General features: G+C 52.4%; 9 protein-coding genes across 9 annotated transcripts; 5 read left to right on the plus strand and 4 right to left on the minus strand.

The window, feature by feature from the left end:
* Positions 1-1061: 1061 nt before the first annotated feature.
* On the minus strand, positions 1062-4631 carry BJX67DRAFT_48483 (putative LPXTG-motif cell wall anchor domain protein). The gene is made up of 2 exons (XM_071035078.1): positions 3217-4631; positions 1062-3118 (listed from the first exon to the last, which is right to left on the minus strand). Exons 1-2 carry the CDS (start codon positions 4333-4335, stop codon positions 1337-1339), a joined length of 2901 nt encoding a protein of 966 aa, XP_070887648.1. The 5' UTR covers positions 4336-4631; the 3' UTR covers positions 1062-1336.
* Positions 4632-7743: 3112 nt separating this feature from the next.
* Positions 7744-8635, plus strand: BJX67DRAFT_48524 (uncharacterized protein). The gene has a single exon (XM_071035079.1). It carries the CDS (start codon positions 7982-7984, stop codon positions 8438-8440), a length of 459 nt encoding a protein of 152 aa, XP_070887649.1. The 5' UTR covers positions 7744-7981; the 3' UTR covers positions 8441-8635.
* Positions 8636-8637: 2 nt separating this feature from the next.
* Positions 8638-11673, plus strand: dspD (putative protein-tyrosine phosphatase). The gene is made up of 2 exons (XM_071035077.1): positions 8638-8655; positions 8926-11673. Exon 2 carries the CDS (start codon positions 9104-9106, stop codon positions 11192-11194), a length of 2091 nt encoding a protein of 696 aa, XP_070887650.1. The 5' UTR covers positions 8638-8655; positions 8926-9103; the 3' UTR covers positions 11195-11673.
* Positions 11674-11703: 30 nt separating this feature from the next.
* On the plus strand, positions 11704-13479 carry BJX67DRAFT_48566 (putative S-adenosylmethionine-dependent methyltransferase). Its single transcript, XM_071035080.1, has 3 exons — positions 11704-11801; positions 11963-13097; positions 13405-13479. Exons 1-2 carry the CDS (start codon positions 11734-11736, stop codon positions 13008-13010), a joined length of 1116 nt encoding a protein of 371 aa, XP_070887651.1. The 5' UTR covers positions 11704-11733; the 3' UTR covers positions 13011-13097; positions 13405-13479.
* BJX67DRAFT_371347 (putative nicotinamide N-methyltransferase) lies at positions 13075-14150 on the minus strand (the record flags this gene model as incomplete). Its single annotated transcript, XM_071031070.1, has 2 exons — positions 13075-13625; positions 13694-14150. 2 exons carry the CDS (start codon positions 14148-14150, stop codon positions 13075-13077), a joined length of 1008 nt encoding a protein of 335 aa, XP_070887652.1.
* A 2323-nt stretch (positions 14151-16473) lies between these two features.
* Positions 16474-17088, plus strand: BJX67DRAFT_350085 (uncharacterized protein). The gene has a single exon (XM_071028800.1). The coding sequence runs from the start codon at positions 16499-16501 to the stop codon at positions 16817-16819; it is 321 nt and encodes a 106-aa protein (XP_070887653.1). The 5' UTR covers positions 16474-16498; the 3' UTR covers positions 16820-17088.
* BJX67DRAFT_350089 (putative C2H2 finger domain protein) lies at positions 16474-19025 on the plus strand. Its single transcript, XM_071028801.1, has 4 exons — positions 16474-16806; positions 16875-16956; positions 17069-17604; positions 17783-19025. Exons 2-4 carry the CDS (start codon positions 16942-16944, stop codon positions 18603-18605), a joined length of 1374 nt encoding a protein of 457 aa, XP_070887654.1. The 5' UTR covers positions 16474-16806; positions 16875-16941; the 3' UTR covers positions 18606-19025.
* Positions 19026-20025: 1000 nt separating this feature from the next.
* On the minus strand, positions 20026-21367 carry BJX67DRAFT_380040 (ankyrin repeat-containing domain protein; the record flags this gene model as incomplete). Its single annotated transcript, XM_071032707.1, has 3 exons — positions 20026-20560; positions 20617-20927; positions 21014-21367. 3 exons carry the CDS (start codon positions 21365-21367, stop codon positions 20026-20028), a joined length of 1200 nt encoding a protein of 399 aa, XP_070887655.1.
* A 1310-nt stretch (positions 21368-22677) lies between these two features.
* On the minus strand, positions 22678-24048 carry BJX67DRAFT_371349 (alcohol dehydrogenase family protein; the record flags this gene model as incomplete). Its single annotated transcript, XM_071031071.1, has 6 exons — positions 22678-22780; positions 22847-22968; positions 23034-23498; positions 23559-23655; positions 23731-23877; positions 23930-24048. 6 exons carry the CDS (start codon positions 24046-24048, stop codon positions 22678-22680), a joined length of 1053 nt encoding a protein of 350 aa, XP_070887656.1.
* Between the last annotated feature and the right edge of the window lie 1125 nt (positions 24049-25173).

Consider the following 25173-nt stretch of genomic DNA (forward strand, 5'->3'; position numbering starts at 1 on the left):
GCCACTATGAGCCACGGAGGTGCGAGCCATGGGGAGATTCAGATGACTAAACCTCTAAGGTAAGCAATCATAGGAATGAAAGCGGAAGAAGAATCTGAGTTCCAAAGGCTGCAAACTAAGGTCTATCGAGCGATATTTATACATGCAAGGAGACCTCCACACGAGCGCACTTTTGGTGCACACCTCTGGATGAGGAAAGAGCTAATTGAATGAGTGAAGCGAAATGAAAGAACGATTGAAGCGATATTCGGGAGGTGGCGGAGCAACGATGCTGACCGATCCTAATACTCCGGAGTACGGGTCGGATGATGAATTGATCCATATCACCGACGATCCTTTACAGGTCCGACAGCCACATATTCCTGGGTATCGTGTTGTCGAATTGCCACTTCTTCATCCTACGTGTCAAGCATGCCTCGCGGAACAAACCCTCCTTTGATCCTATTGGAATTTGCCGCTCCCTTAAAAAGGGTCAACCCTTCCAGTGAGGGGCTCATTCTGGTTGACAGATCCGAATCCAAGTTTGCATGGCCACTGGTAATGGTCGGATCTTTCCATATTTCCTTGCCAGTTTCCGGTCAGTACGTGAAGGCTTGATAGGGTACGGGAACAATGGAAGGGGTGGACAGCCACTTCACAGGCCGTGAAGACAAATGTTGGCGATTCCTGGCTCGCTCCATTGCAGAGGAGGTAGTCCAGGTATGCTCCCTAAGGTATTATATTGCTACAGAGCGTCTCTATATACACCGTCTAACAACCAGGCTAGAAAACATAATTACAGAATAAAGAATCCAAAAACCAACTAAAGGACGAAAAACAGTTATAATCCTTTTTCAAACCTAGGTAGTAGAGATAATATGATAACATGATATAATATGATGCCATGCTAGTTCGCTCAAACAGCCAGAATCAGAATGAGAATCAGAATAAGGATAAATCAACCGCATCCAAAGTATCGTATCCAAGTTATGCATGCATGTTCCTAGTCAAGTCGCAAGTCAAGTCACAAGTCAAGCTAGGTCAAGTTAGGTCAGGTCAGGTCAGGTAATGCCATTGCTCAGATCTCGTCATAAGGATAAGCGCGTGTATATCTTGAAGCTCGAAGCGGAACAAGAGGGCGGAGCGGAATCATTAAAAAGCCCCATGGTGAGAAAGCGGTAAAGAAAAACAGAAAAAGAAAAACAACGTCGGCTAAATAATAGTATCCGGATGTGATTTATCGATGTCGCTGCGCTCGTTATATGGGATTTGGATGTAATGGACTAAAAATTTGTCAATGTTCCCGAGGACCAGCGGAAAGAAGAATGGAATTCGAATTGTAATCGCTTGACATCAGTCAGTCGATGCTGTCGTTGAAAGATTTGGATTTGCCGTCATCGACTGTTGACATTGGGGGCCGCGCGATACCGAGTCTGCGGCCGCCGAGGCTGTTTGTTCGGAATCGGCTTTGTGATATGGGGGTGTAGCTGGACGCTAATTTGCTCGAGGGAGCAACTATCTTCGTCTGTGGAGTTTGTTGGCGCGGGGAGAGCGGTACATCATCCTGGGGGCCTTCGGTCGCGGCGGGTGTTAGGCCATAGCGGCGGGATCCGGCTTGTATATTCGCTCGTGGGATCGCTGGTGTGTATGAAGAAGGTGTCATCAGGTTCCGACGGAGGGGGATGCCCGACTGCGACGCTGTAGGTGTGCGGGGTTGAGAGGACTGCGGAGGTTCGTCTGCTGCTGGTGGAGCTGGGTATCCAAAGGAGCCTCGCTGCCTTTGCGAAGGCCCTTGCGAGGAAGACGCCGCCCCAATATCCGTCATGCTCCTAGATATCGACCGGCTGTGGGGGCTTCGGGGTTCGGAGGCCTCCTCATCCTGCAGCCTCCGTGTTCGCACGGAGACAGAGAGTCGACTCAGCCTACTCCCGGTGGCAGGCGAACCCGGTGAATGGTTCAGTTTCGGGTTCTGCCCCGAGGTCTCCGGTGAAGGGTGATCGCTCTGGTTTGCTAGACTAGCACGGCGTGCTTCGAGGCGACTCGTGGTGCGAGGGCCACTTTGTCGCCGCGTGGCCTCTTCCGGCTCTTGACTGATGCTTCTGCGGTATGACATCGTTGGGGTTATCGTTCCCTCGTCAGTACCATTCGACTGAGACATCCTAAATGTCGCGTCTCCACTAGGAGACTGGTGCTTAGTGTGGTGTTCGTCCGATAAGGCAAGACATAGCTCCGTCAAGCTACGACAGACGCTGTCTGCCTTTCGTCGAGATTGTCTTTCCGCAGGGTAGTATCCATTGGCTACAGAGACACTTCCGGAGGGTGTCTTCCCTGTTCCTAATAGTTGCGAAAGAGCCATCGCGTCTGTTGCGGTGGCCTCCAATGCTGTATATACTTCCTTGCTCACTGAATTCCTCGCCTTAACTAAAGCCGATTGTAGGAGGGGGTGTACTGGACTGGGTACTGTAATTGTATCCGACTCGCCAGAGATGCTCGTTCTCCGGTGTCTGGGAGAGGAGGACATGGTTGTTACTGTGGTGGTTGCGGTACGCGGTCGGTCTCCAGAGACTGAGGTGATGGCTTCCTGGGACGACGGGGGTAGCCTCCCAGTCAATTCTAATTTCTTAATCCGTGATTTGAGATCTTCCAGCTCATCCCAAACAGTTGAAGGCGCAGTGGTGGAAAGTGTTGATTCAGTCCCATCCTTCTGGGATCGCTCGAGGTCATAGCGCGGCTTGTCGGTGGCCTCAGAGCCGGAAGCCTGTCGACTGCTTCGAATGGTAGAAAGCGTAGAGTGACGAAAGGATCGCGAATCGTGAACAGATGACCGTCGTTCCACCCCGGTTTCATTCTCGGGACTGGCACGACTCAGTCGGCTGCGAGGCAGTCCGATGGTCGAGCGTGAGCTCGAGGTAAAATTTGATTGCGGTGAGCGACCTTGTTCATCTAGAGGGTGTGCAGAAGCCGAATACATATGCGGCAGAGAGCTGTATCGTGTCGATGGGGAAGTATTCTGTGAGTTGGGATGCAAGGGGCTTTCGAAGGTATTTGAACGAGGCAGTTGATCGGGAGACGGTGTCAGATCGCTACTGACACGGGACGTGGAAGAGCGAAACCCATTACCGGACATCCTCAGTCGCGACTATAAAAGATATTTTCTTCGTCAGCTCACAAACGAACCACTCCACAGCGGGTTTGGGAGATGCAATCGTTCCTCGGAAGGAAGAATGGGTCACTCACCCGTCTGAGATCGGAGCGCCCAAAGGACTCCCGGCGACTCGTATCCGACCTCGCGATATTCAAGAAGATGTCCTCGCTTTTGGTTCGAGAATCATTAGCAATTGAGGTCCGGAAGCCATCTTGATGGCTATACCTCTCGGACACATTGACTGGATCGCCGTTTTCATTGGTATACGTCCGCCCCTGAACGAAGGTCGCTGTGGACGACGGCATCGCCCTCTTCACATCCGGGGGTTCCTGCTGGAAGTACAACGCCGATTTGCGACGCTCCAGTTCATTGGGGCTCAGCACACGAACGGTTGAGCCGGCGGCTGGCGAGAGAGCAGAATCACCCCCCTGTGTCGTGGTTGACGAGGAAGGCGGGATTTGCGAAGGATCTGGTGCCGCTTGAGATTCAACGTGGGACAGATGGAAATTTGGGACGGATCTTCGGTGTCTGTCATACAAGGCGGGAACTTTGGGGCTTGCCGTGGACTCCAAGGCAGATGTACTGAGGTCGACGCTGGCAGACTTTAGGTGCGAGGTCAAAGCGATCTTGCGCAAAGGGGATCGGTACTCAAAACTGAAGCGACTCTGAGGCAGACGGGGAAGATCAGGCAAGGCCGGAGAATGATGGAGGTGCGAAAGCGATGAAGGATAGGAAGACGACGCAGGATGAGGCACAGGAGGATGGACGGTGCCGACGGACGTTGATGGCGCTGTCGAAGTGGTGGTGCCGGCGAATGTTAGCGCGCCAGCTTTCCCCGTGTCACGGGGATTTCCAGAAAGAGTGAGCTTTCTCTCAGTCGCTCCAGAACGAAGACGGTTTGACGACTTGCTCTTCGTAAGGAAGTCTCTTTTCCCTTCAAAGAACTGTTCAGATTTTGTGGTCGGGCTGGCTCGCTCCGTCTGATGCAGCTCATTCCTGTGCCTCTGGCGGGAGAAATCCATCGTTGAGGGACCCGAAAGACGGGCGGATTCGAGAGCGTCTCTTTGGGGCGCATCGGCACTGGGATGGTCAATGGAAACGGTCTTCCGCTGGCGTCGAGGGTCGGAATTTCGAGTTTGTTTCTTTGTTGCCGGGGTGGGAGTCACAGCGGAGGGCATTCGGCTGCCAGCAGATCTGGCGTCGTGGAGCATCTGCAGAGCTGGTCAGGCATCCAGACGATGCTGCGTGTTGCGCGATTCGGTGTATGAGTCCAGCTTTACGAGAAATCCAAGAGAAGCACTGAAAATTCAGTCCAGTGATTTGTTCGCATGGAGAAAATTTCCCTTTTTTGGACTGGAGGCTCTCTCCGAGGAGTGAAGAGGAATAATAACTCGCATCCACCACAGTTTTTGCGTCTCCTCCGAGCCGATTTGCTCATCATATCGCTTTTCTCCTCAGGAATTGAGGAAGCACAGGGCGACGTTTACAAAAATAAAACAAAATGAAGGACCTTCCCACTATTCTGAGCGTCCTGAGTGGCTGCGCAACTGGAATATGGAATCTGGCTGGTGGACCTCGCCCCTGTTGAGCCCTCATGGTACGGAGAATATTCGCACTGGATCGAGCTGACAGGTAATACTTCTCGGAATACCAGATACATGAGGGCAAGGTTTTTGTCCCCATTCGCTCCAATGGCCATTGGAACCTCTGTTCCTGTATCGCAATCGAGCGGATTTGCTGATTACATCTCGAGTGAACTTGTGCCCCATCGGCTCTTCCACCATCACAGCTCACAGCAGGAAAGATGAAAGAGAAGGAAAAGCCAAGCACAAACGAAATAGAGGGAAATGCCACACTGGGCCTCGGAAAGTTTCAATATTGTCACCTTAGGTATACTCCCGTTCCTGCAGCAACAACAAGTCCCGGTCGAAACCGTGGTTCATGCAACAGATTCCACGGTTCGGTTGCTGACAAGCGACTCATTTTTCGCTGCCCATCTGGAAATGTACACACGAGAGGTTTTGCTCAGCAGATGAAATCCAAAACACTGTTCATCTATTTCGAGTGAACCTGAAGGTGAGATTCAAGGACAGATGCCTTCCTCCGTGCCCATCTTCTGAGTGAGAAGCTAACCGGTCGGTGGGCCATAGACTGTCAGGGAGACAAGGGAGATCTCGTCAGCTGCGTCGGGTCAGAACCGAGATTCTTCAGACGGATACATGTGTCGTTTGTGGAGCAACTAGGAGCAACATAGGATTTGCATTTTTGCAGCTACGACTCTCTACCAATTGATGACGGCCTCTCCGTCGACGACCCTTCCATTCCGCCTTCTCGAGCTTGTCTTGCAAAGCTCCGCCTTCTCGTTAACATTGAAGAAGGTTATTCGCGAGAGGGGTTACATCCTCCATGGGGGGCGTTTTATCTCGGGGTTTGCACTGACTACGGAACGAGGGGTATTGTTGGAGCACCCTGGTCCTTTAGAGCTGAGGCAAGAGAGCCAGCTCAACAACTCAGCATCTTCAACGTGACAGAGCCATCCTTCATCTCAGCTTCTTGGTTGCTGCTCAGTGAAGCAGAAGCACTGAAACAGGGGCATCGATTCGCCGACAAACCACGCCAGGAGCCAACCGCCCTGGATCAAACAAAACAGGCGCGAAGCTTTGGCCCGAGGGAAATGCGAAGAGAAGGCTGTTGCGCGACGTCGTTTCAAATTGTTCATTGGAAAACTTCTTGTCAAAAGCTGCAAGGGCGCCTGAAACCGCATCAAGTAGATGAGCTCAGGTGTATTCACCTTCCTGAAGAGGCTCGCTTGTGCATTTGAAGTCACCGTTGAGATGATTCGTTAAGGGGGTTGAGGGATGTTGACGTTGTAATCAAATATGACCCACCAGGGCCATCACAACATCACAGGTTGAAGAGAACTGAGGGGCCTGGGGCCGCAAGTTCTCCTCTTCTTCAATCAAGGCCCGAAAGGATTTGCCAACGCAGCTCATCTCACACGAGTACAGGATAGCTTGGTTGAGGTTTGTAGACAAGCTCTCTGATGCTCGATCGCCTTGGAAGGGCGCGTTGCTTCCCCGAAAAAGAGGTGGCGTCAATCCGCGAAAGCGCAAGCCAGTAACTACGAAGTTCTGCCTTCAGCGTCGAGCATGAAGCCACGACGGAGTCGACCTTGGATGTTGGAAGCTGAGAATTTCTTGGGGGTCGATCATGGGCACGTGATCGCGGGGATTTGCAGCGTGGCTGGGCAACAAATCGTCAGAAATAGCACTGGACTGGTGTGTTTCAGGTTCAGCCAAATCCACTTCGCCTCGTCAGTTTGAACTAGCGCGCTCTGCAGTGTGTTTCACCTGTGTTCGCCACCACCACCGCGTGAGTTGGGATGGCCCTGCCCAATTTTCGAAGGACTTTCAGCGATGGCATTTCGTCGACTCGTCTGGGAAAGACCAACAAACCCAGCCTTGGTCGGCCCTTTTTGTTTCATCTGTCGAGCTCGAAAAGGAGAGGACGTCCAAACGGACGTCGCAAGAATGCACCCACTGCCTCGTAAAAACCGTCCATGATCAAAACGCACCCCAACTTTCGATTCAAGTAGCCAAAGTTCCCTCCTCCATTGAGAATTGCTGTTGCTGTTGCTGTTTCTTCCAGTCAATTCTTCTCCAGTACCATCCTGCCATCCCATCTTCAGCGGCGCTGTGTTTCTGCTCTCAAGCCCATCATTGTTGATCGAGAGATCCCGCGACTCAGGGAGGACCACCCCCCAATCCCACAAGGAGCACCGTGCTCGTAAAGAAGCGGGTCAAGCGTTTGTCAGCACGACCCTCGGGCTTCCTTTCTGTCATCAAGAAATTCAATTGGTGCAAGCCTGTCGCCAGCAGTGGGAAAGCATTTCAATCATCAACCCTGCTGAGGTTTTGAAAGTCGTTTTATTCCACATTACTTCAAGAAAGGTCCTTGAGCGTTCGAATCCTCGACCCCCGACTGTCAAGCGACAAAGTTCGGTGTTCGGATTGCGATCGCCGGCGGCTGTGGCATTGGCTCGTCAGAATCCTGCGGATCTCGTATTGTGGCGGTATCGACTGTCACTTTGCTCGCTCGTAAAGGACAACGTCTGGGCCGCCTGCTCCAGACTTCGAGTTGGGCAAAGAATGAGCAGGTATGTGTGCAGAATCGCAGAGTCCTCAAGTTCGTGTTTGTTCTCTCCAACCTCGATTTCGGTCCCCGCACATCCTCTTGTTCCACACAGCTGGTGAAGGAGTTCGGGAGAGAAGCTCCAGACGCAACTTGGCGATTGACAAGAGATGAAATTCAGATGACTCGGCTGGGTCGTGCGAGTTGCAATCATCTCTGTGTGGCTTTTCCCGATCAAGTCCCACGGTCCACCCCTGCGTTCCTTTACCACACTGTCCGTCTGCTTCCAACATGGAATTCCATGACGGACGCTTTCCCCTCCAGTCTTGAGCCAGGCTGCTCCAATCCAATTCCCACCGTTCCAGACACCCTCCAGAACAGAGCATGACAGCCCGACTGGCTCCACGCGACGCAATGTTGGGAGGAGCTGGCCTGTAGTTTGCGTCGGCTTAGCGCCGCGATGCAGCTTCCAGCCTCTCGCACCAACTTGGGCGCTAAATTTAGAGCTCCGGCGATGGCGGTTCTGTGGCTTCGTACTCTGATTGGTTTCCCGCAAATGGCTGACTGGGGTTTGCCTTCCTCCTGGCCCACGCGGCTTGCAGCAGTGATTGGCTGTCTCCCAGAAACGCGGCCGACCTCAGCCAATCAACAGCTACAGAGTCCATCTTTTTCCCTTCCCGTCCACTGCGACACTTTTGTTTCCAACAAATTGTGTCAGTATTGCTGATGTATCGGTATTATTCCAGTTTCAGCGTGCTTCGCGGGCTGCTCGCATCTCTCCAGGGTCTGCCATCCGCACCTCCGCTTCTCGCTCGCTGCCTTCGTTCTGCCTCTCTCGGCTTGTTCTCAAGGCCCTCTTTTTTCTCCTTCTTTCTCATCCGTGACGGCCTGGTGTCTGTTCCCTTTCCCTCCTGTCCCCGTTCACTCTCTCCCCTCGCCTTTCGAGACCTCTTCCTCCCCTCCATCACTCCCCTCTCTGTGGGCTTCGCACCTCCAACCTGCCCGCTTCTTTCTCTTCGCTGCTGTGGGCAGTCGTTCGAAGGCCATTCTCCTGCATTTCCCTCGAGATTGACTGAAGGGACTCGATATCAAATCCTCTGTCCGGCTCCTTTCGTCCTTCTCAGGAAACGACTGCCCACACGGATTGAAACACGGGGCGGCTATTCTCACCTTATATCATCTTGATCATTAATCCGAAGACGATCACGCTGCTATTGTCCTTCTCATTTTTCTCTCACTTTTACTCTACTCTTGTTTCTCGCCTCCGACGTCGCTCCTTACACCTTCCGAGCCGTCCTTGCACCTTGCAGGAATTGCAGGAACCTTCGTCACGTTCCTTTACTCTGTTCCCTCGCTAACAGATCGCAATAGCGAGCCCGCTCTTTTGGTGGTATTCTCTGGTATGTGGCCCTGGTAGAAGTCCATTGTTGGTCGTGCTAGTCCCATCGCCTTCATCTCCTCCTTTAGTCTCGACAGCTTGGAGCAAGAACCTGGAGTCCTTGACTCTTTTGCTTTCTTAAGAGCTTGGCTATGATCACTTCCGGTCTGGTTTGATCATCGGTCTGGTTTCACACGCCTTGCAGCTCTGCTTCCGTTCCTTCCTGCTGTTTCTACATTTCATCCGCCCACATAAGCTACAACATGGAAACTGATTATCCTCTGTCCAAAAGGTCGTTTGCGCTGGTAGCAAGCACGGTTCTTCCCCCTCTTCCCAGGTCTGCTTACAGGCATTGCCCGACGGAGACAACGCCGCCACTTTCAATCCTTATACCAACGCCCGAGCTTTGCGACGGCTCCGGGAGCGCGTCTCCTTCCAAACGCTGGTGTATTTCGCGGTTTGATTTCACCATGCCCGTTCAAACCAGCCAACCGTCGCTGCCGGATTCTTTCCCATCCTTTATGTCGGTATTTGGCGGGGAATCGCCTATTTCCCTTGAGAAGGAGGAGCAACACCCACAGATTCACCCTCTCAGACTCCCGACTACTAATGTCACTGTCAACACGTTGCGACGTCCCCTTCGCTTTCAGCACCGTGAGAGCGTCTCCTCCGTGACATCCGGATCCGCAGATTCTTCCCCAACCACTACTGTCTCAACATTTGACTCGCCTATCACGTCAGATACCTCTCCGGGATCTTCACCAGAATCGCCGACGTCCATGGCTCTCTCATACTCGAAATATATGGCTTCACCACGCAACATTGATAACCAAGCGCTGCCCACAGCCCAGAGCAACTTATCGAAGATGACGTCGGACTCTTCACATCAGCGGCGGCCGGATTCTCCGGGAAGGCGGGACCGGAACCTGAAGAACCTCTCGTTGAGGATGCCCCCGCCGCTGAGTTCCTCGCGCCCTTCAATTTCCACCGCTTCCGTCATTGAAACAAATTCCCAGCATCACCTGTCTGCTCCTCCGTCTCCCATAAATATGCCACCAAAAGGTATGCGACGAAAACCTGCAGGCCTTACTATCCGCACCCCAGGGTTTGACCGGTCTTTCTCTGGCAACATTCCCGAGCTAGTCCCGCCAACTCCTCATGGCCGACTATCATTGCGTCACGCAGAATCGTCGCCTTCGCTCAATTCTGTTTTCTCCCCGTCATTTGGCCCAAAAGGTGGCATGCAATTACCTCGGCCAAGCACGCAACATGGCTATCGACGGCAATCTGCCACTCCAGAAGGGAACCTCTCGTCCGTACAATCTGTCGCAGACGGTGAGGCGATGACAGAAGGGGTCTTGCACGAGCTGGCCGAAGAAGAGGATCCCCTCGATTCCAGGGAGTCAGCGCAACGCAGTGAGCGGGGCTATCCGAATGGACCGATCCAAATCTATGATTCTGGCGTCTTTTTATACTTGGAACCGACGAGGGAAGAAGCTTCGCAGTTTGACGTCGTTATAAACGTGGCGAAGGAAGTAGCGAATCCGTTCAAGAAGACCGACGGCTCTCAAACAGTGATGAATACTTGGCGTAAGGGAACGGAGAATCTCAAGCGCCAGTCTTGCTCAACCCCCTTCACGGCTTTCTCAGAAACGTCGTTCAAGTCGGCATTCGAATACCTCCCTAGTGACGAATCGTCGCCCACGACGCCGCGCAAAGAGCCCTCTGGGCCAGAGTATGTGCATGTGGGTTGGGACCATAACTCGGAAATATTAGATGATTTATATCCGCTATGCGAGCTCATTGACTCTCGTATATCTCAGGGAAAGAAGGTCCTTGTCCACTGCCAACTCGGTGCAAGCCGATCTGCTTCCCTCGTGATCGCCTACGGACTCTTCAAACACCCCACCTTAGATTTCAACTCAATGTATGAAACGGTCAAGGAACGGAGTCGCTGGGTATCGCCGAACATGAGCCTCATTTACCAGTTGACTGATTTCCGCTCTCGACTAGTGCGTGGTTCAAGGCCTTCTTCCGGGGAGTGGTCATTCAACCGATCCGCGCCCCAGACACCGCTCTCAGGGCATACCAGCGCTCAAACGGACACATCAGAGTATGCGAGTGGTGGTTCAGATACTGACCCAACATCATCCAACGCACTATCACAAGGTTCACTCAGCTCCAACGCCCTCTCAATACCCTCAACCAACCACACAACACCCATTTCAGCCAACAGTTTAGGCGTCCCCAAGTCCCTTTCCAAAAAGCGAAGTGTTTCCCCAAGACCATTGGCTCTGCGGAAGAGTTTCTTTAACCCGGAGCGCGGGAAAGCCGAAACTGAATCGGGCGCTGGGGTTTCCAGGGATGGGCAGAGCGACACTTTTGCGAATGATAACTCAAAGGAGCCAGCCGCCCTTTTCTCTCCAAGGACAACAGGCTTCATGGCGGCAACTCGCCCGCGTCCGCTATCTGGTAGTCTCGGATTCGGGCTCCCAGATCCACGATCACCCGCGCAAGGCCAAGAGCGGCTAATTATGAGAAACATTGATGAGTTTTTGTGATTCTGCTTTGATTCACACTCGAGAGATGATTCCATGACTAAGTGGACCTTTTTCTGGTCAAATCTTGTTCTCTTTTTTTTTCTTATTCATTTACGACCTAAAGCGGGCTTTAGGGTTGTTAATTCTCGATTGCATTCTTTCTCTTGCTCTATCGCTGCCATTCATTCTATTACCCTCGACATGGCATGCTTCATATTGGCGTCTTGGGCGTTCAAAAGAGATAAAGGTCCGGATACTCGTGCCTGCTAACTTGTAATATTATTGTGATGTGGTTGGACCGGGCGATTTACGTTCCACCAGATACATTCGTTCTATCTCTTAATATTGTGACGGCAGTCGAATACCCATGGGGACATTGAATACACGTTTTGTTTGCCAAATCTGCTCCCCGTAGAAGAGTTTCCTGGAGCATTAATAATACCCCAGAAGTGATTTTCGAATTGTTCGTGGCTGTTGCATAGTGCGGGCCGACTGACCCCGAGATTTTTTTTATTCATCTCACGATTTTCAATCAATCCCTCAGTAGAGCATCCCCCAGTATGGCAGGCGCATCAGGCGAGTGCCATCCAACTCATCTCTCCTCCAGTGAACTCGGAACAAAAGAATAGTACGTCACCGCTTGTTCAAGTTGCGATTGCGACGTTCAAGTACCCCGCGATACCCCTCCCCCGCCCAAAAAAAGCCCCTCAAACCCAAGCATACCACAAACGCCAGCTAGCGGGCTTTTATATACCAAGCCAATGCAATTACTAACAAGAAGAACCCAAGCTGGGAAACATTCTACTCCAGAACGCTCACGCACATCGCAACGAAACCCAATTCCAATCGCAGTCGCAGTCCCAACCTCGCTAGAGCGTCCGAAGGGACGAATGAAAATGAAGACGATGACGATGACGACGAGGAAGAGGAAGACGAGTACAACGCAGACTCAGACCCGGGCACATCATGGTTCGCAGAACACAATGCGCCTGCGAAAGTCCTCGATTTCCTAACGGGGGAGGCCTTCCCACTTGCGCCGTGTCGTACACTTAAGGTTCCTGCATCTACTACGACTACGACTACGACTACGACTACTCGAAGGGCGTCTGGTAGCGGTGGTTTGAGGCGGGAGAGAAAGACAGCGAGGCCGCTAAATAGTGAAGAAAGACAGGCACAGCCGAGTATCCTTGACCTTGGCACGGGGAACGGGAGTATGTTGGCGCTCTTGAGGAAACGCGGTGGGTTCCGGGGGGAAATGGTGGGGGTGGATTATTCGGCGAAGAGCGTGGAGTTGGCGAGGGAGTTGCAGAGGAGTAGGAGGCATGAGGCGTATTTATCTGGTTCGGAGGATGAGGACGAGGATGAGAGTGAGGGTGAGGACGACGCTGAAACTGAAGCTGACGCTGAAGGAGAGGGGAGGCGGGATACAGAGGAGGCGGAGGAATGGGACGAGATCCGTTTTGAGGAGTGGGATATTCTCAGCTCTGCGGACGATCTTCGTTCCGAGGGGTTGGATTGGTTTCCGTATGAGAAGGGAGGGTTTGATATTGTTCTTGACAAGGGGACGTTTGACGCTGTGTCGTTGATGGTTGAGAAGAGCGAGTGTGAGCGATATCCCCGTATTGCGGGGAGTTTGGTCCGGAAGGGCGGGTTTCTGATTGTGACGAGTTGCAACTGGACCGAGGAGGAGGTTGTTCAGTGGTTTACTTCAATTCCAGCTGGAGGTGAATCTCAAGCCGCGGAGTTGGTCGTCTGGGGACGGGTGCAATATCCCCGTTTCAGGTTCGGAGGACAGGAAGGACAAGGCGTCTGCACGGTATGTTTTCAACGTGTCTAGATCTATAGTCATACATCGTGATTCATCTCTATACAATACAAACCACTGCGGTCCACCTTCTCCTCTAAGGTTGAGGCGTTGAAGCATGCCGCAACAGAGCAACAACACACCACCTCGACCGATTCTCCGCCCCCTCGCCCTCCCGAACCTCAACCCACTCCCTCCTCACCTCTCCACCCTCCTCCTCGCTACTCGAATGCAAATCCCGCTCATAGATCCCCTCAATCTCCAACCCCGCTCGACTCGCCGTCTCAAAGAACCCGGCTACAATCGCCCTCCCCGTATGAAACCCCGCAACAACCCATACCTTCCCCTCCGGCGCGAGGAACCATTTAATCGTGCGTGTGAGGTTCTCATGCTGCGAGCGCATCCAGCAGCAATCTGCTGCTATTAGCCGCGTATAGAAGGCTTTGTGTTGCACGGCCCAGGGGTCTGAGTCCAGTACTCCCCATTCATGCGGGGCGGTGTCAACTGCACAAGTTGCAGAGCAAAGGTTTTGGGTTATGTTGAATGATATTGCGCCTGAAGGACCGAGGGCTGGAGACGACGGGTGGTCTGTTATCGTTACCGTTGAGGCACCTGCGAGAGCAGCAATTATAGATGGGAGTGCAGCGCCTGAGCAGAGGTTTATTAGCAATTATATTTCTTCATCACCGAGGCATATACACGGGGAAGGAACAAACCAGCGCCCAGCTCCAAGACCCTCTCCCCGCCGACCCTCCACATCACCTCACCAGTGTTGCCATGCGCCCGCTCAAGCCCCTCCGCAACAACAATCCCAGCACTCCACAAGATATGCGCGAAGAGCTTCCGCCCCTCTTCCACTTGGCTGAGATGCGCATCCCCCGCTGCGCCTGCGGTCCCCTGCCTTCGGTCTTGGTCCTCGGATTCACTCGGGTACGTGGGGACCATCAGGGCTATGTCGCCGTAGCGCGGGGAAGAGTAAAGGAGGCGTTGACCCGGGTCCCCGTAACATTGGGGCGCATCGTCCGGGAACAGGTGTGAGAGCGAGGAGGTGAAGATCTCATCCGGGCTTTCGTCGGAGGCATCCTCGTCGCCTGGGGCCGTGATGGAGGAGCTTGACGGGGGCGGATGGGTTGTGAGATGGCGAGGGAGGGGACGAATTCGCGAATAAATCATAATATCGACAGTCGGCCCATAAAATGTGATCCCGAGGGAAGGAAAAGAGTGTGTAGTGGCCTTGGAGATGTTCGCAGGATCGATGAAAACTTGTTGAAGCTCCATCCAGGAACCATAAAAACAAGTGAACCAGCCCAATCAGGTGACAGGAGAGGGGAAGTTTTCCCCCTACCAATGATATGGGATGGTGCTTGGAAATTGCATCCCGCTGGAGTTCCCGCCCTAATCTGCGCAGTTATCCCGAAGATTCGCTTCCCAGGTAGTAGTAGTCCTTTCAATAGTATAGCAGCAGTTTGTTGTTCTTGGTCATGTTGGTAGCAGCCGAAGCCCTAGCCTATCCCGGTTCCATGGATATACCTTGAAATAAGAATCGGCTGCACGAAGCATAAATAAACTCCTTGGGATTCTTCAGACGGCTAGGAGCAGATCTTTGTAGCTCGTTCGCAGAAAGAACGAAGAAATATTCAAGCATTGACGAACATTTACCAAGGACTGGTGGCACAGACTGCTCGGTGCATCGCTATGTTCCAATTTCCGTCCGAGAGGTTTGGGGAATGAAATGGTCTGCTTCAATGCGGGGAATTGGATTGCCATCGGCGCTCAATGCAAATCGCCTCGTTCCTGATTTGAGATTTCGAATACAAAATTCCATCAGCAAGCTGTACCATCGCGTCGATCTGAAGAGGACAATAATAAACAATATGATCGAGTTTCCGGCTCGGTCGGAGGTGATAGTCACAAGGATGGGAACGGCCCGGAGACATAGAGTTAGCGTGAGGGAAATCCATTCTCTCTAAGATTCCCTCATGTTGGGAACGACGACGGACTGATATTAGGGCGGGATCCTGACGCCATTTTTGGCTCTGGAGCTGAGCAATGATAGCCTCAATTATTGACCATCATTTGAGTGAATGAGACGCTAGTTATTCAATAATACTGTCTACACACCGAGGCCCTTTTGAGATAAGCTGAGATAGCGGCCAGCACAAGGCCCACTGCTATCTTGCCTGCGAGATCGGCTGCGACCGGTCACGGATCTGAGTCAACTTCGTTGAGAAAGCAATACCATTCAACCGTCTCGACGAGTTGCTGATGAATGATAAGAATAATGAAAATGAAGGAATAAGAATCTTTTTTTTTTTTTTAAAAAACTTTTTTTGAGACTGAACAAAAATTGGCAAGGTCATTGGAAGCTGGCACATGATGTTGCGCAGCACTGACCTCCTCTCTCCAGTCCACTTGTCCATCTGACTGCACCTGATAGGTGGTGGGATCGCCTCGGTACCAGTCCAGGGTCTGTCACAGCACTGGAGCGGGCCTGGAGACTGCCAGCGGGAGACCGAGAGCGGGTGGCATTACCCGTCCCTGGGTCGTCGGCGAGGGGAATTGGAGCACGTTCCACAGGGAAGGAGAGTCAGGTTCCCAGGTTTGTGACCTGCAGGTGGCTGTTTGCTCAGGGCTCAGACTTGGGACGTGACGACCCTGGATGATTCTCTGAGGTGTTCTCGACTGACTGGATCGACCAGACTTGAAGGCCAGGCGAGTTTTCCCCAGTCCTGCAGCCAATCAGCAACTGCATCTGGCACGCATGGACTGACAGAATGACATCATTCCCCACCTCCTTGTACTCCTCGAAGGCCTTCAGGTTGGGTCTGGGTTTTGTTACATTACAGTATCATACCCCGAACCTTGCACCTGAGGCCTCCACAGCCACATCATGTTACCTCCAGGTTACCAGGCCTTACCAGGTTGGACTGTCAGGAGACTTTTTTCCCTCTCTCAATTCAATTGCATCGGCTGTGATAACATGCCAGTGAAAAATTGATGTGAAGAATCGGAACCTTGGAATAATTATAGCACTGCCCTATCCGGAAAGGGAGGGCCACCAGCAAGTGGTTGATATCATTCGAATCGTTCGAGCTCTCGGCCAGATGCGGGTGGAGCCTGGCGAGTCACATCATCTTCTGCCTTGCTGTTCGCTCGCCCGTTAGTCAGGAACCAGAGCGCTGAAGATAATCAATTTCTGCTTCAGCTCAATTTCTTCGGCTTGACTCTTTCTTCTTCTGAGGAGAATAGCAGGATCTCCTCAATGATTTTTTTTCCACCAATTTCCGGAATAATGTCAGTGCTGAATGTTCGATCGCCGGCCCCCGCATTCGCGAATCCATTTGACTAGCAACCTTGCAAGCCAAAATTACCCCCGCAAAGTCCAGGCTCCAAAATAGTCCACTTGTAAGTCCAGCGTATCCGTTCCGTATTATTTGCTGTTTCTAGTGATATTCCCACCTGTTCCATCCGTATTGCTAGTACCGTACCGGGCTCCCAACAGGCATGACCTGGTGCTGTGCATGCATCTTTTTGGCTCCCTCCGATTCCATTGCTTCTCCTCCTGTGGTTCAACTCCTGCTTCGACTTTCTTTCTCCCTTTCCACCTCGCCTTCTTTCCCTCCCTCTATCCCCTCAACTTCTCGACCTCCTCTTTTCTACCTTTTCGCTTCCTTTTGCCCCATTGCCTGTTACCCTTGACTGTGCCCTCCTTTCGTTCTCTTCCACTCAATTCCGCCTCGCCCAATTGCTTATCATACCTGCGTTTCGCCAGGTCTTCCTTCGCCCACAGGTACCCTCCGCTCTTCGCGTTGTTTCCCGCTCCCCCCAGGTCTGTTTTGTGACAGACCTCCCAGCTCTCCTGGAAGCCTTCAGACAGCCACTAACTTCAGAATCCAGGCAGTTTTGACCCTTAACTCTCTAAGGACTTTCTGGGATTGACTTTCCCAAGGTCCACGAACCCACCATGGCTTCATTCAAGGTAATTTTTCTTTGGGTTCTTTGTAAAGCGTGTCAACTTTTTTTTTTTTTCTCTATTTTTTTTTTATAAAGACCGGACGGACACAAATACTGATTTTCTCTCTGCGTTAAAGGAACTATCTCTCTCTCGTCCCTTCCCTCAATCCACTCCTCGCCACCATTCCCATTCTATCTCTCTTGGTGCCGTCAACTCCAACCATCGGGTCACTCGTCGGAAGAGCGTGACCACCGCAGCCGCCGCCAACGCTGCGGCCGCCGTCGCCTCCTTGAAAGACTCTTCAGACTCCATTGGAGTTGCTATGCCCGTTCCTCGTCGAGGGAGTCGGAAAGGACTAGAATCTAGTTCGGTCGGGGCTACCTCGACTCTTAGCTCTTACCTCTCCCGCAGTGTGAACAGCCCTAGCCGGGACTCTCTGGTAGCCCGCAAGACATCTCCAAGCCAACGCCAGGACGATACGCCAATGGCTCAGACCGCTGTGGACGGAAGCGTGCCTCCGGGCAAACCCGTTAGCACCAAGAACCGAAACCGTCGGGCTAGCGAAGGGTCGCATCTGGTCGTCAAAGGCGAAGGAAAAGGCTCTAGGCCCGAGCTTCGCTGCGATCGTTGTGGGAAGGGGTACAAGCATGGCAGTTGCTTGTCCAAGCATATGTGTGTATCCTCCCCCCTCTGCCATCCTGTCGTCCGGCTCGGTCTGGAGCAATTCACCATGTCGGCTCTGCAACGGTCGCCTTCGTGGTCAACCAGCTCCCATTCTAGTCCCACGTCCCTTTCCATCACTTCTCGTAGCGGAGTTGCAGTCGGTTGACAGTTGTTATTCGAAAACTAGGTGGGAGCACGACCCTGCTTGGGCGATAACGTCCAAACTCTTAATCTCTAAGCACCAGCAGGTGCAGCTGTTGGAAGCGGCCTCCGTCCTCGTCAATATGAATGTGGACGATCCAACCGCGGAAAGCGCTGAAGCTGAGTCAGAGATATCTTCCGCTTCTCCAGATGCCTCCTCCGAACTCCGGGATAGTCTCAGCTCCGCGGAGACCACACCACCCCCTATGGATGAGGATGACCGTGATGATGACATGTTGGTTGAGCCCGAAAAGCGCTTTGAGATCAACAGCGCCGGCCCCCAGTACTCCCACTCCTTTCAATCCATCCCCTCGAGCTCGTTCACGGGCAGCGCCCCTTGGCCATCGCCGATGTCCTCTCACTTCCACCACTCCAGCGTTGATACCCGCCCCTCTACCGCTGAGGCCAAACTACATGACGACGACGAGGCGGATCTGGCTGCCGCCATCGGTCTCTGCAATTTTGGGACACCCCGGATGGGACCCATGTCGATGTCCCCGGGGGTTCCGCCTGTACCCCCACTCCCATCCCGCTTCCTGGATCAGGCTGGGTCGGCAGAGAAGCGCGGTCTAGCTCAGTCAGGACCTAGCATTGCCGATACCACTCTGGCGAGCTCCAACAAGGATATGTTCCTCTCGCTATCCTACAACCCATCTCTGTCATACAAGGTGTCGGATGAGCGGGAGGTTAGGATGGGAAGCAGGGAACGCAGCAACCGAAGAACCCGCAATGCCGATGTTGACTTCGGGAGCCGCCCAACCCATGCGGATGACGGTGACGAGGGTGTTTTTGGCCGGATGGAGGAGTAGATTTCTCGATCCAAAAGCTGCCGTTATCCATTTTATAACCCTCATGACATGTACGAGAGCCTGCGTGAACTTTGCGAATACTGTTGCTTGGACCAATTGGAGTTGGAGACCCCCTTTGCGTGTACGACCATTCCAGGGACTGTGTGCCCCGTTTACTTGGACGGCGCCCCCTGCTGCATGATGGAATTCAAGGGTATATTATATTTTTTTTTTTTTCCTTTTGTTCTGACCATCCATGCCCTACTTGGCTATTTCCTATTTTGTATCTTTTGCCGACCCTGTCACTCCACCTGGTTTCTTTTCTTTTTTATAAGGCCCGTCTGCCTGACACTATCCCAATACATGTATAAATCCTAACGAAGAACATTTAGCATATCCAGCTTATACTGGCTGTATGAATCAAGTAAACGTGAAGCTATATAGAAGCTCGTCGCAGTTCACAACATTCCCATCATTCTCGGCAGTATAAGCCGATCCTGTCCCGCCAACGGATAGACCTCAACCTATGATCACAGAAATTCTGGGTGTACGATGTCCTCCCGCATTGGCCACACGTGAAGCTAGAGTATGATTTCTTTTTCCATCAAAAGCAATTCCAGCCATAGAGCTCGGTGTCTTTGTATACGGTAATCCGTTACGCCGTACGAGTCCAGTCCGCTTGTGCTAAATAGTAGAGCAGCGTATGTCACAATTTCCAAGGCTGGCTGCCAGTGGCTATCAGCGATGGCGCGAGTATAAAATTCGCTTTGCCAAATCACCACCAATCTATCTGAAACCCTACCGACACCTGCAGCTTCGGCACGGAGGTAGTTGGACGACAAGCTCCCTCTCGGAGGGAAGGGAGGGACGGGTAGGTATGCAGGCCCCAGCGGCAAGAGCTTCGCTGGCGGACTGTGATTGGCAAGGAAGGGGTGGGTTACCCTTTTATTTGGGTGCAATTGAGTTTGCTGCGCTGTTTTTCTTTTCTGTGCTCAGGCGGCTCTAGTGGGCTGGGAATTTGGGGGGATCGAGCTTCGAGTTCAAGTTAACTTTACTTGCAAAGGAAAAGGTGAGCGGGTTTAAGTCTCTCCTTCTTGGACTGCTAACTTATCTCTACGGTTATAATTACTCTAACGGGGACTTCTTCAACCGTGTTGGATACCCAACTAAGCAAAAGGAGAGTCGAAGCTGGGTGTGAGTACTTTTGGTTTGCACTGTACTTTATTTATTCCGTCTTGTTTCAGAACTTGGGTCTATATAATCCAGGTATACTATGACTCGGCAAGTGTATGGCGAGCAAGTAAAACTCAATGGCCGATGCACGTATGTGGAGACAATGATCTACTATATAGTGCTTTGAGGGTCTCCTCATCCCCGGCCTTCATGGCCTGTGTGATCGGCGTAAGATCTCTCTTGTTGCTTCGTGTTACATCTGCCCCTGCTAGAACCAGAGCCTCCGCAGTTTTGGGGCGGCAGTCGAGCACGGTCCAGAGCAGAGGTGTTTGGCCCCTACAGTCGGGGCTATCGATCTGCGCGCCGGCAGCCAAAAGGACACGGATGACTTCGGTGTGTTCGCACTTCGCGGCGAGAGTGCCGTGCGTCCGTAGTAGTCTGCGTGTGAGACACATGCGCCATGGGCGAGGACGAGCTCCACGGTTCTAAGGTGGCCGTGCTCCGAGGCGTTGATGAGGGCTGTGCGGTGCTGACGCGGATTGCTGATTATGGAGTTGACCTCGGCGCCGTGTGCGAGGAGGAGTTGCACGGTATCGGTGTGGCCCTCCGTACCGGCTATCCCGAGCAGTTTCTGGCTTGGCTCGGATTTATAGTGGATGTTGGCGACGTTGGGATTGCCTTGGGCACAGGCGAGGCCGAGAGGGGTTCGGGGATGTTGATAGTCCTTGCTACCGCGGTGGGCTTGGGTGTGTAGGTTTGCGCCGGCTTTTAAGAGAATTTCCACAATGATGTGGTTTCCCTGTCTGCATGCTAGGGTGAGTAGGGTGTCGCCATCGTCGTATTTGGCGTTGGGGTTCACGGAGTAATTGAGAAGGCTTTGTACGATGCGCTGCCCTGGCGGACGGCGAAGAGGATGTGTTTGGTGCTACTGGGGTCTATCCATGTAGGCGAGAGACCATGTTTGAAAAGGAGGTCGACGGTGTCTTCATATTGCCCTTCCATGGCGTAGGTGACGGCGGCTCGCTTCCCACAGTGTAGGGCATGAGGCTGGGTGGTTCTTTTGAGGATCATCGCCGTAACTTCTGCCTTATTATATAGTGCGGCGTGCATCAGAGATGTACCGCCGTTGTGGTCCGCTGCGTCAGCGTGAGCGTTGTGCTCCAGGAGTAGCTACACGGTCTCCAAACTTGCACCGGAACGGCAGCCTGCATTAGAGCAGCGGTGCCGTGGGGGTTTTTCCAATTGACGTCGCTTACTTTGGTAAGGAGATATTTCAGTGTCTCTTCATGGCCAGGCCGTGCAGCTTCAAGTAAGGGCCGTTTCGCCAGAAAGGCTGGCATCTGCGGATCTGGGCTGTCTTCGATTAACCTCTTCGCAAAATCCAGAATATCATGGTGTATTGCCCAGGCAATCATCGATTGAGTATTCTGCATGGGGTTGTTCGCCGCGCGAGCATCCATCAGCAGGAATATGTTCGGATGTCGGTAGTAACCTCTGGACATGACGTTCTGCAGTGGAGTGATCTTGTCACGCTCGCTGATGATAGCACGGCAATCCGCTCCAGCCGCAAGGAGCATCTTGATGATGTTCTGGTCTCCACCACGTGCCATGGCTGCAAGATGAAGAGGAGTCTCTTTTGTTCTGGAGCGTGCGTTGGAGTCTGCTCCACGATCCAGCAGAAGCTGCACGATGGACGGTAAACGTGTCGACGATCTCAACAAAGCCGGATGCAGGGCATTGTATCCGCTGCCATTGAGGATAATATGCTAGCTCCGCGCGAGAGAAGCAACAAGACAGCCGGGTAACGGCTATCCCTAATCGCACTGAACAGGGGTGTATCACCGTAATAATCTCGCGCACCGATGGGATACCCCAGGTCAAGGAAGAACTTTAACGTATCGAAGCAGCCATATCTCGCCAGGTCGTGGAGCAGCTCACGGTTTCTTTCATTAGTAGCGTAACTAAAGCCACCGCGGTCGCAGAGGAGCTTTACGGTTGTCGGATCCCTCTGGTAAGCCATTGCCGCCTGTCTGACGGGGCAGAGGGACAGGCCATCAGAAGACGACGACACGCCCACCCGGAGCTTCCACGATCTTGAAAAAGTTGCCGATGGCAGCTGTTAACACTAGCTCTTCATGCTCCGGGAATCGCCAAGGGGAGCGCCCAGGCCGAGGATAAACCGGACAATATCATCATGGCCGCTTTCTGTGGCCTCTTGTATGGTGTCAGGCCAGTAGGTTTGATCCAATCGTCTTGCGGCTCAATGTGCAATAGGAAGTTCTTGATAGCTACAAGGTTGCCAGTGCGTGCAGCAAGCCTCGATGCACGTTTTCTCGGAGGATATAGGAGTACAGGTTCGATGTAAGAGCAAAGTAGAATCGCTTAGCTGCCTGGATAAGCGCATTCAAGCTGCGATCGGAAAGCTCTTCCCCAACGAGGAGGATGAGCTCGTCTGGAAGATAGAGCAGGGAGCTCGCGTTCTGTTCGGTTGCTGTGCCTTTGGAGCATCTTTGATGGTGTTGGTAGTCATTTTCGATCATCACATTCCTTTTTGTCCTCGGGTTGGACGATATTCAGATCTTTTGAGCAGCTCCATGATGGCTGCGTGCGATGAGAATGCGCCTTGCCTAACGAGTTGACCAGTCTCAGTGTCAGGCGTGTGTTATCGCTCGATTCATCTTCGTCAGGCAGTCGCTGGTTGATCCCAGCTGCAGGCATCGTGTTATGCTCGCAAAGGGCAGTCAACTTCTCGGAAGAAGAGTTCTTCCTACTTGTCGATGATTCTGGAGCAAGGTTTGGTGCGCCGTGGTCTGTTTGCTCGAATGGTCTCACATGTAGATTCTCATCTATACAAGCCTCAGGATACAAGACTATTCTTAGTCTGTACTATTACAAGTAGCAGTATAGCCGAATAGCTTATCTATTTACCAGCCTCGAAAATCACTTTCTGCACTTTCATCGCATTGAACAAGTCATAAGCCTCAACGGCCTGCGATAGAGGCATGATATGTTCCGTCATGAAGCTGCCGGTAGCACCAACGTTAGTGTCTTCATCAACACGTCGCAATGGTTACGTCGGACAGACAAACCCAAGTAGATGCTGATTCTTCTTCAAGACCTCCAGCGCAGCATTCGAAACAGATCGTACCGGGCACCGTCCCATCTGAAGAGTCAGATTCTTTCCGTACGCCTCGCTTCCGTTCCATGGGATCTGTCAACACTTAGTACCAGGAGTGGACTCGGATGTAAAAGAAAATGGGGTATGGGCAAGCACACCTCTCCATTATGAACACCCACACTACTGATAACTCCCCAAGGTCTCAACAGCTCAAATCCCATCTTCAACGCCGGACTCAATCCTACAACTTCGATGACGGCATCTGCTCCACGCCCCTCTGTTAACCTGAGTACCCTCTTCTCTAAGCCCTCTCGGTCTGTCTGGAAATTCCACGGCTCTGCGCCCAGGGACCTTGCCAGTTCGAGTCTCGAAGCGACCGAGTCAACAGCAAGGACATGTTTGGGCTTATACTCAAGGGCGTTAATTAGGGCGCATAGCCCAACCGGCCCACAGCCAATAACGACAACGGTCTGCTCGGCTATTTGCTCCCTAATTGCGTTCTTGAATGCGTTAAAAGCAGCGAAGTACCCCGTGGGAAAGATGTCGCCCATTAGAACGAGGTACTTCTCTTCAATCCCTGGTGGTGATTTGATCACTGTTCCATCGGCGTGTGGGATCCGGACCTGCGGAGTATTAGCGTGAATTACCGGCGCCGGCTTCGTTATTTAGCTGGGAATACGCACATATTCAGCCTGCGCACCATCTAGGTCATCGCACCCCAGAAGCGCATTCTTATCGCACCTCGACGAGAAGCCCTGTTTGCAATAGAAACATGCCCCACTGTTCGAAACTCATCGTATCAGTCTTCACTGTACCCATTCCCAGGAAATCTCGAAGACAAGGCGAGCAACAGACCACGACGTTGTAAAAGCAGAAACAATCACATCCCCCATTCGCACGGATTTTACCGCATCACCGACTTCCACGACTTCGCCCGTCAACTCGTGGCCCATGATAAACCCTGTTCCTGCGGGCTCAAGGCCACGGTAGACATGGAGGTCACTGTCGCTTCATTAATCACGATGCGGAAAGTTCGGAAGTGAGTTGAACAGACCTTCCACAAAGCGCGGTATATGTTGCCTTGACGATGATATCCTCGGGATGCTGGATTCGGGGAATTGGGCGGTCATCAACAGAAACTTTGTATGGACCGTTGAAGACAACGGCACGCATGATTTTGTCAGATATATTGGTTCCTTTTGCTTCTATTTGGGGGATTTGGCTCATGGATCATTTGGCGTTGAGCTGGACGAGGAGGAATAAATATCGGTTTCATGTCCGATAAACGGCTGTGCTGTGGACTGGTGCAGGTGGGGCCGTCAAGTTCACCGATCTGGTCGTTCGCCGATCAGGTGGGCATGCAAAGAGAATCGAGGTCCTCTTTGGGTCCAGAAATCGCCCCAGCTGCGGTGGGAGACTCCAGGGCTATGTTGTGAATTAACTCGTATCAGCATAATCTAAGGATCAAGTATGTTGAGTGATTTGGGTGCAAACTAACTGAACTATTTGCTGCGGCATTTGCGGGAAGGACGTGACCTGGTTCTAGAAGAGAGCCATCATTGGGAAACTATTTGCAATAAGTAATACTGGGAATCCAACCTTGACTGTTGACGATGGCCCTGCTTAGCTGCGATCCGCGGTGCATTATTGATATGAATGTCATGGACTCCCAGTTTCAACTTGACCAAAACCAGAGTGCTCCATCCAACGCCGTCCTCATTGCGCCGTGTCGATAGAAAAATCCACTGCCCCATTCAGTCTGTGCGGGTAGAGCCATATGAGCTTGACTAGGAACCTCACAGATGACCAAGGCCGTCGATCCGCTGATGTGTTCCTCAGGAAGGGGCCCGAATCAACATTGATTCTAGCACACCACACACAGGAGCTCCTCCTCCAGGATAAATTTTCCCTCTTTGTATTTCTCACTGTTCTCGTACGCTTTGTCGTACCTCCACCCTACCGTTTCTCTGCATTGCCTGCATGCTATGTCGCGGACAATATGTCTTCCTGTGGTCATGCTACGTTCCACAGCCTCGGACTGGGTGATATTGACGACGTTATTGAATAGGTACGCTTTGCCGTGTTGACCCCGGAAATTCTGGAGCAAAAGACGCACCCGATTAGCAACAGCTCCTGACGGAGCGGCAGAAAGGAGAAATACTCACCCGGCTGATGATGTCGTCATAATCGGCGAGATGAGTTTTGCATTGCTTGCACCCGAATATTTTGGTGGATGTAAGGTAAACGTTATAGGATAGACCCATTCTGTCCTGTGGGTGCTGGCGGTCTTCCCAAGCA

The sequence above is a fragment of the Aspergillus lucknowensis genome (assembly GCF_044049455.1).
Source record: "Aspergillus lucknowensis strain CBS 449.75 chromosome Unknown BJX67scaffold_13, whole genome shotgun sequence".
Classification (NCBI taxonomy): Eukaryota; Fungi; Ascomycota; class Eurotiomycetes; order Eurotiales; family Aspergillaceae; genus Aspergillus; species Aspergillus lucknowensis.

What these genes read in the sequence shown, in the direction of transcription:
- BJX67DRAFT_48483 (XM_071035078.1), bottom strand. Translation starts at nt 4,335, where the DNA reads ATGCTCCACGACGCCAGATCTGCTGGCAGCCGAATGCCCTCCGCTGTG. An exon ending in GGCGCTCCGATCTCAGACGG is followed by an intron (nt 3,119 to 3,216) that starts GTGAGTGACCCA and finishes TATCTTTTATAG; the next exon opens with TCGCGACTGAGGATGTCCGG.
- BJX67DRAFT_48524 (XM_071035079.1), top strand. Translation starts at nt 7,982, where the DNA reads ATGTATCGGTATTATTCCAGTTTCAGCGTGCTTCGCGGGCTGCTCGCA.
- dspD (XM_071035077.1), top strand. Translation starts at nt 9,104, where the DNA reads ATGCCCGTTCAAACCAGCCAACCGTCGCTGCCGGATTCTTTCCCATCC.
- BJX67DRAFT_48566 (XM_071035080.1), top strand. Translation starts at nt 11,734, where the DNA reads ATGGCAGGCGCATCAGGCGAGTGCCATCCAACTCATCTCTCCTCCAGT. An exon ending in GAACTCGGAACAAAAGAATA is followed by an intron (nt 11,802 to 11,962) that starts GTACGTCACCGC and finishes GAAGAACCCAAG; the next exon opens with CTGGGAAACATTCTACTCCA.
- BJX67DRAFT_350085 (XM_071028800.1), top strand. Translation starts at nt 16,499, where the DNA reads ATGCATCTTTTTGGCTCCCTCCGATTCCATTGCTTCTCCTCCTGTGGT.
- BJX67DRAFT_350089 (XM_071028801.1), top strand. An exon ending in AGTTGCTTGTCCAAGCATAT is followed by an intron (nt 17,605 to 17,782) that starts GTGTGTATCCTC and finishes TTCGAAAACTAG; the next exon opens with GTGGGAGCACGACCCTGCTT.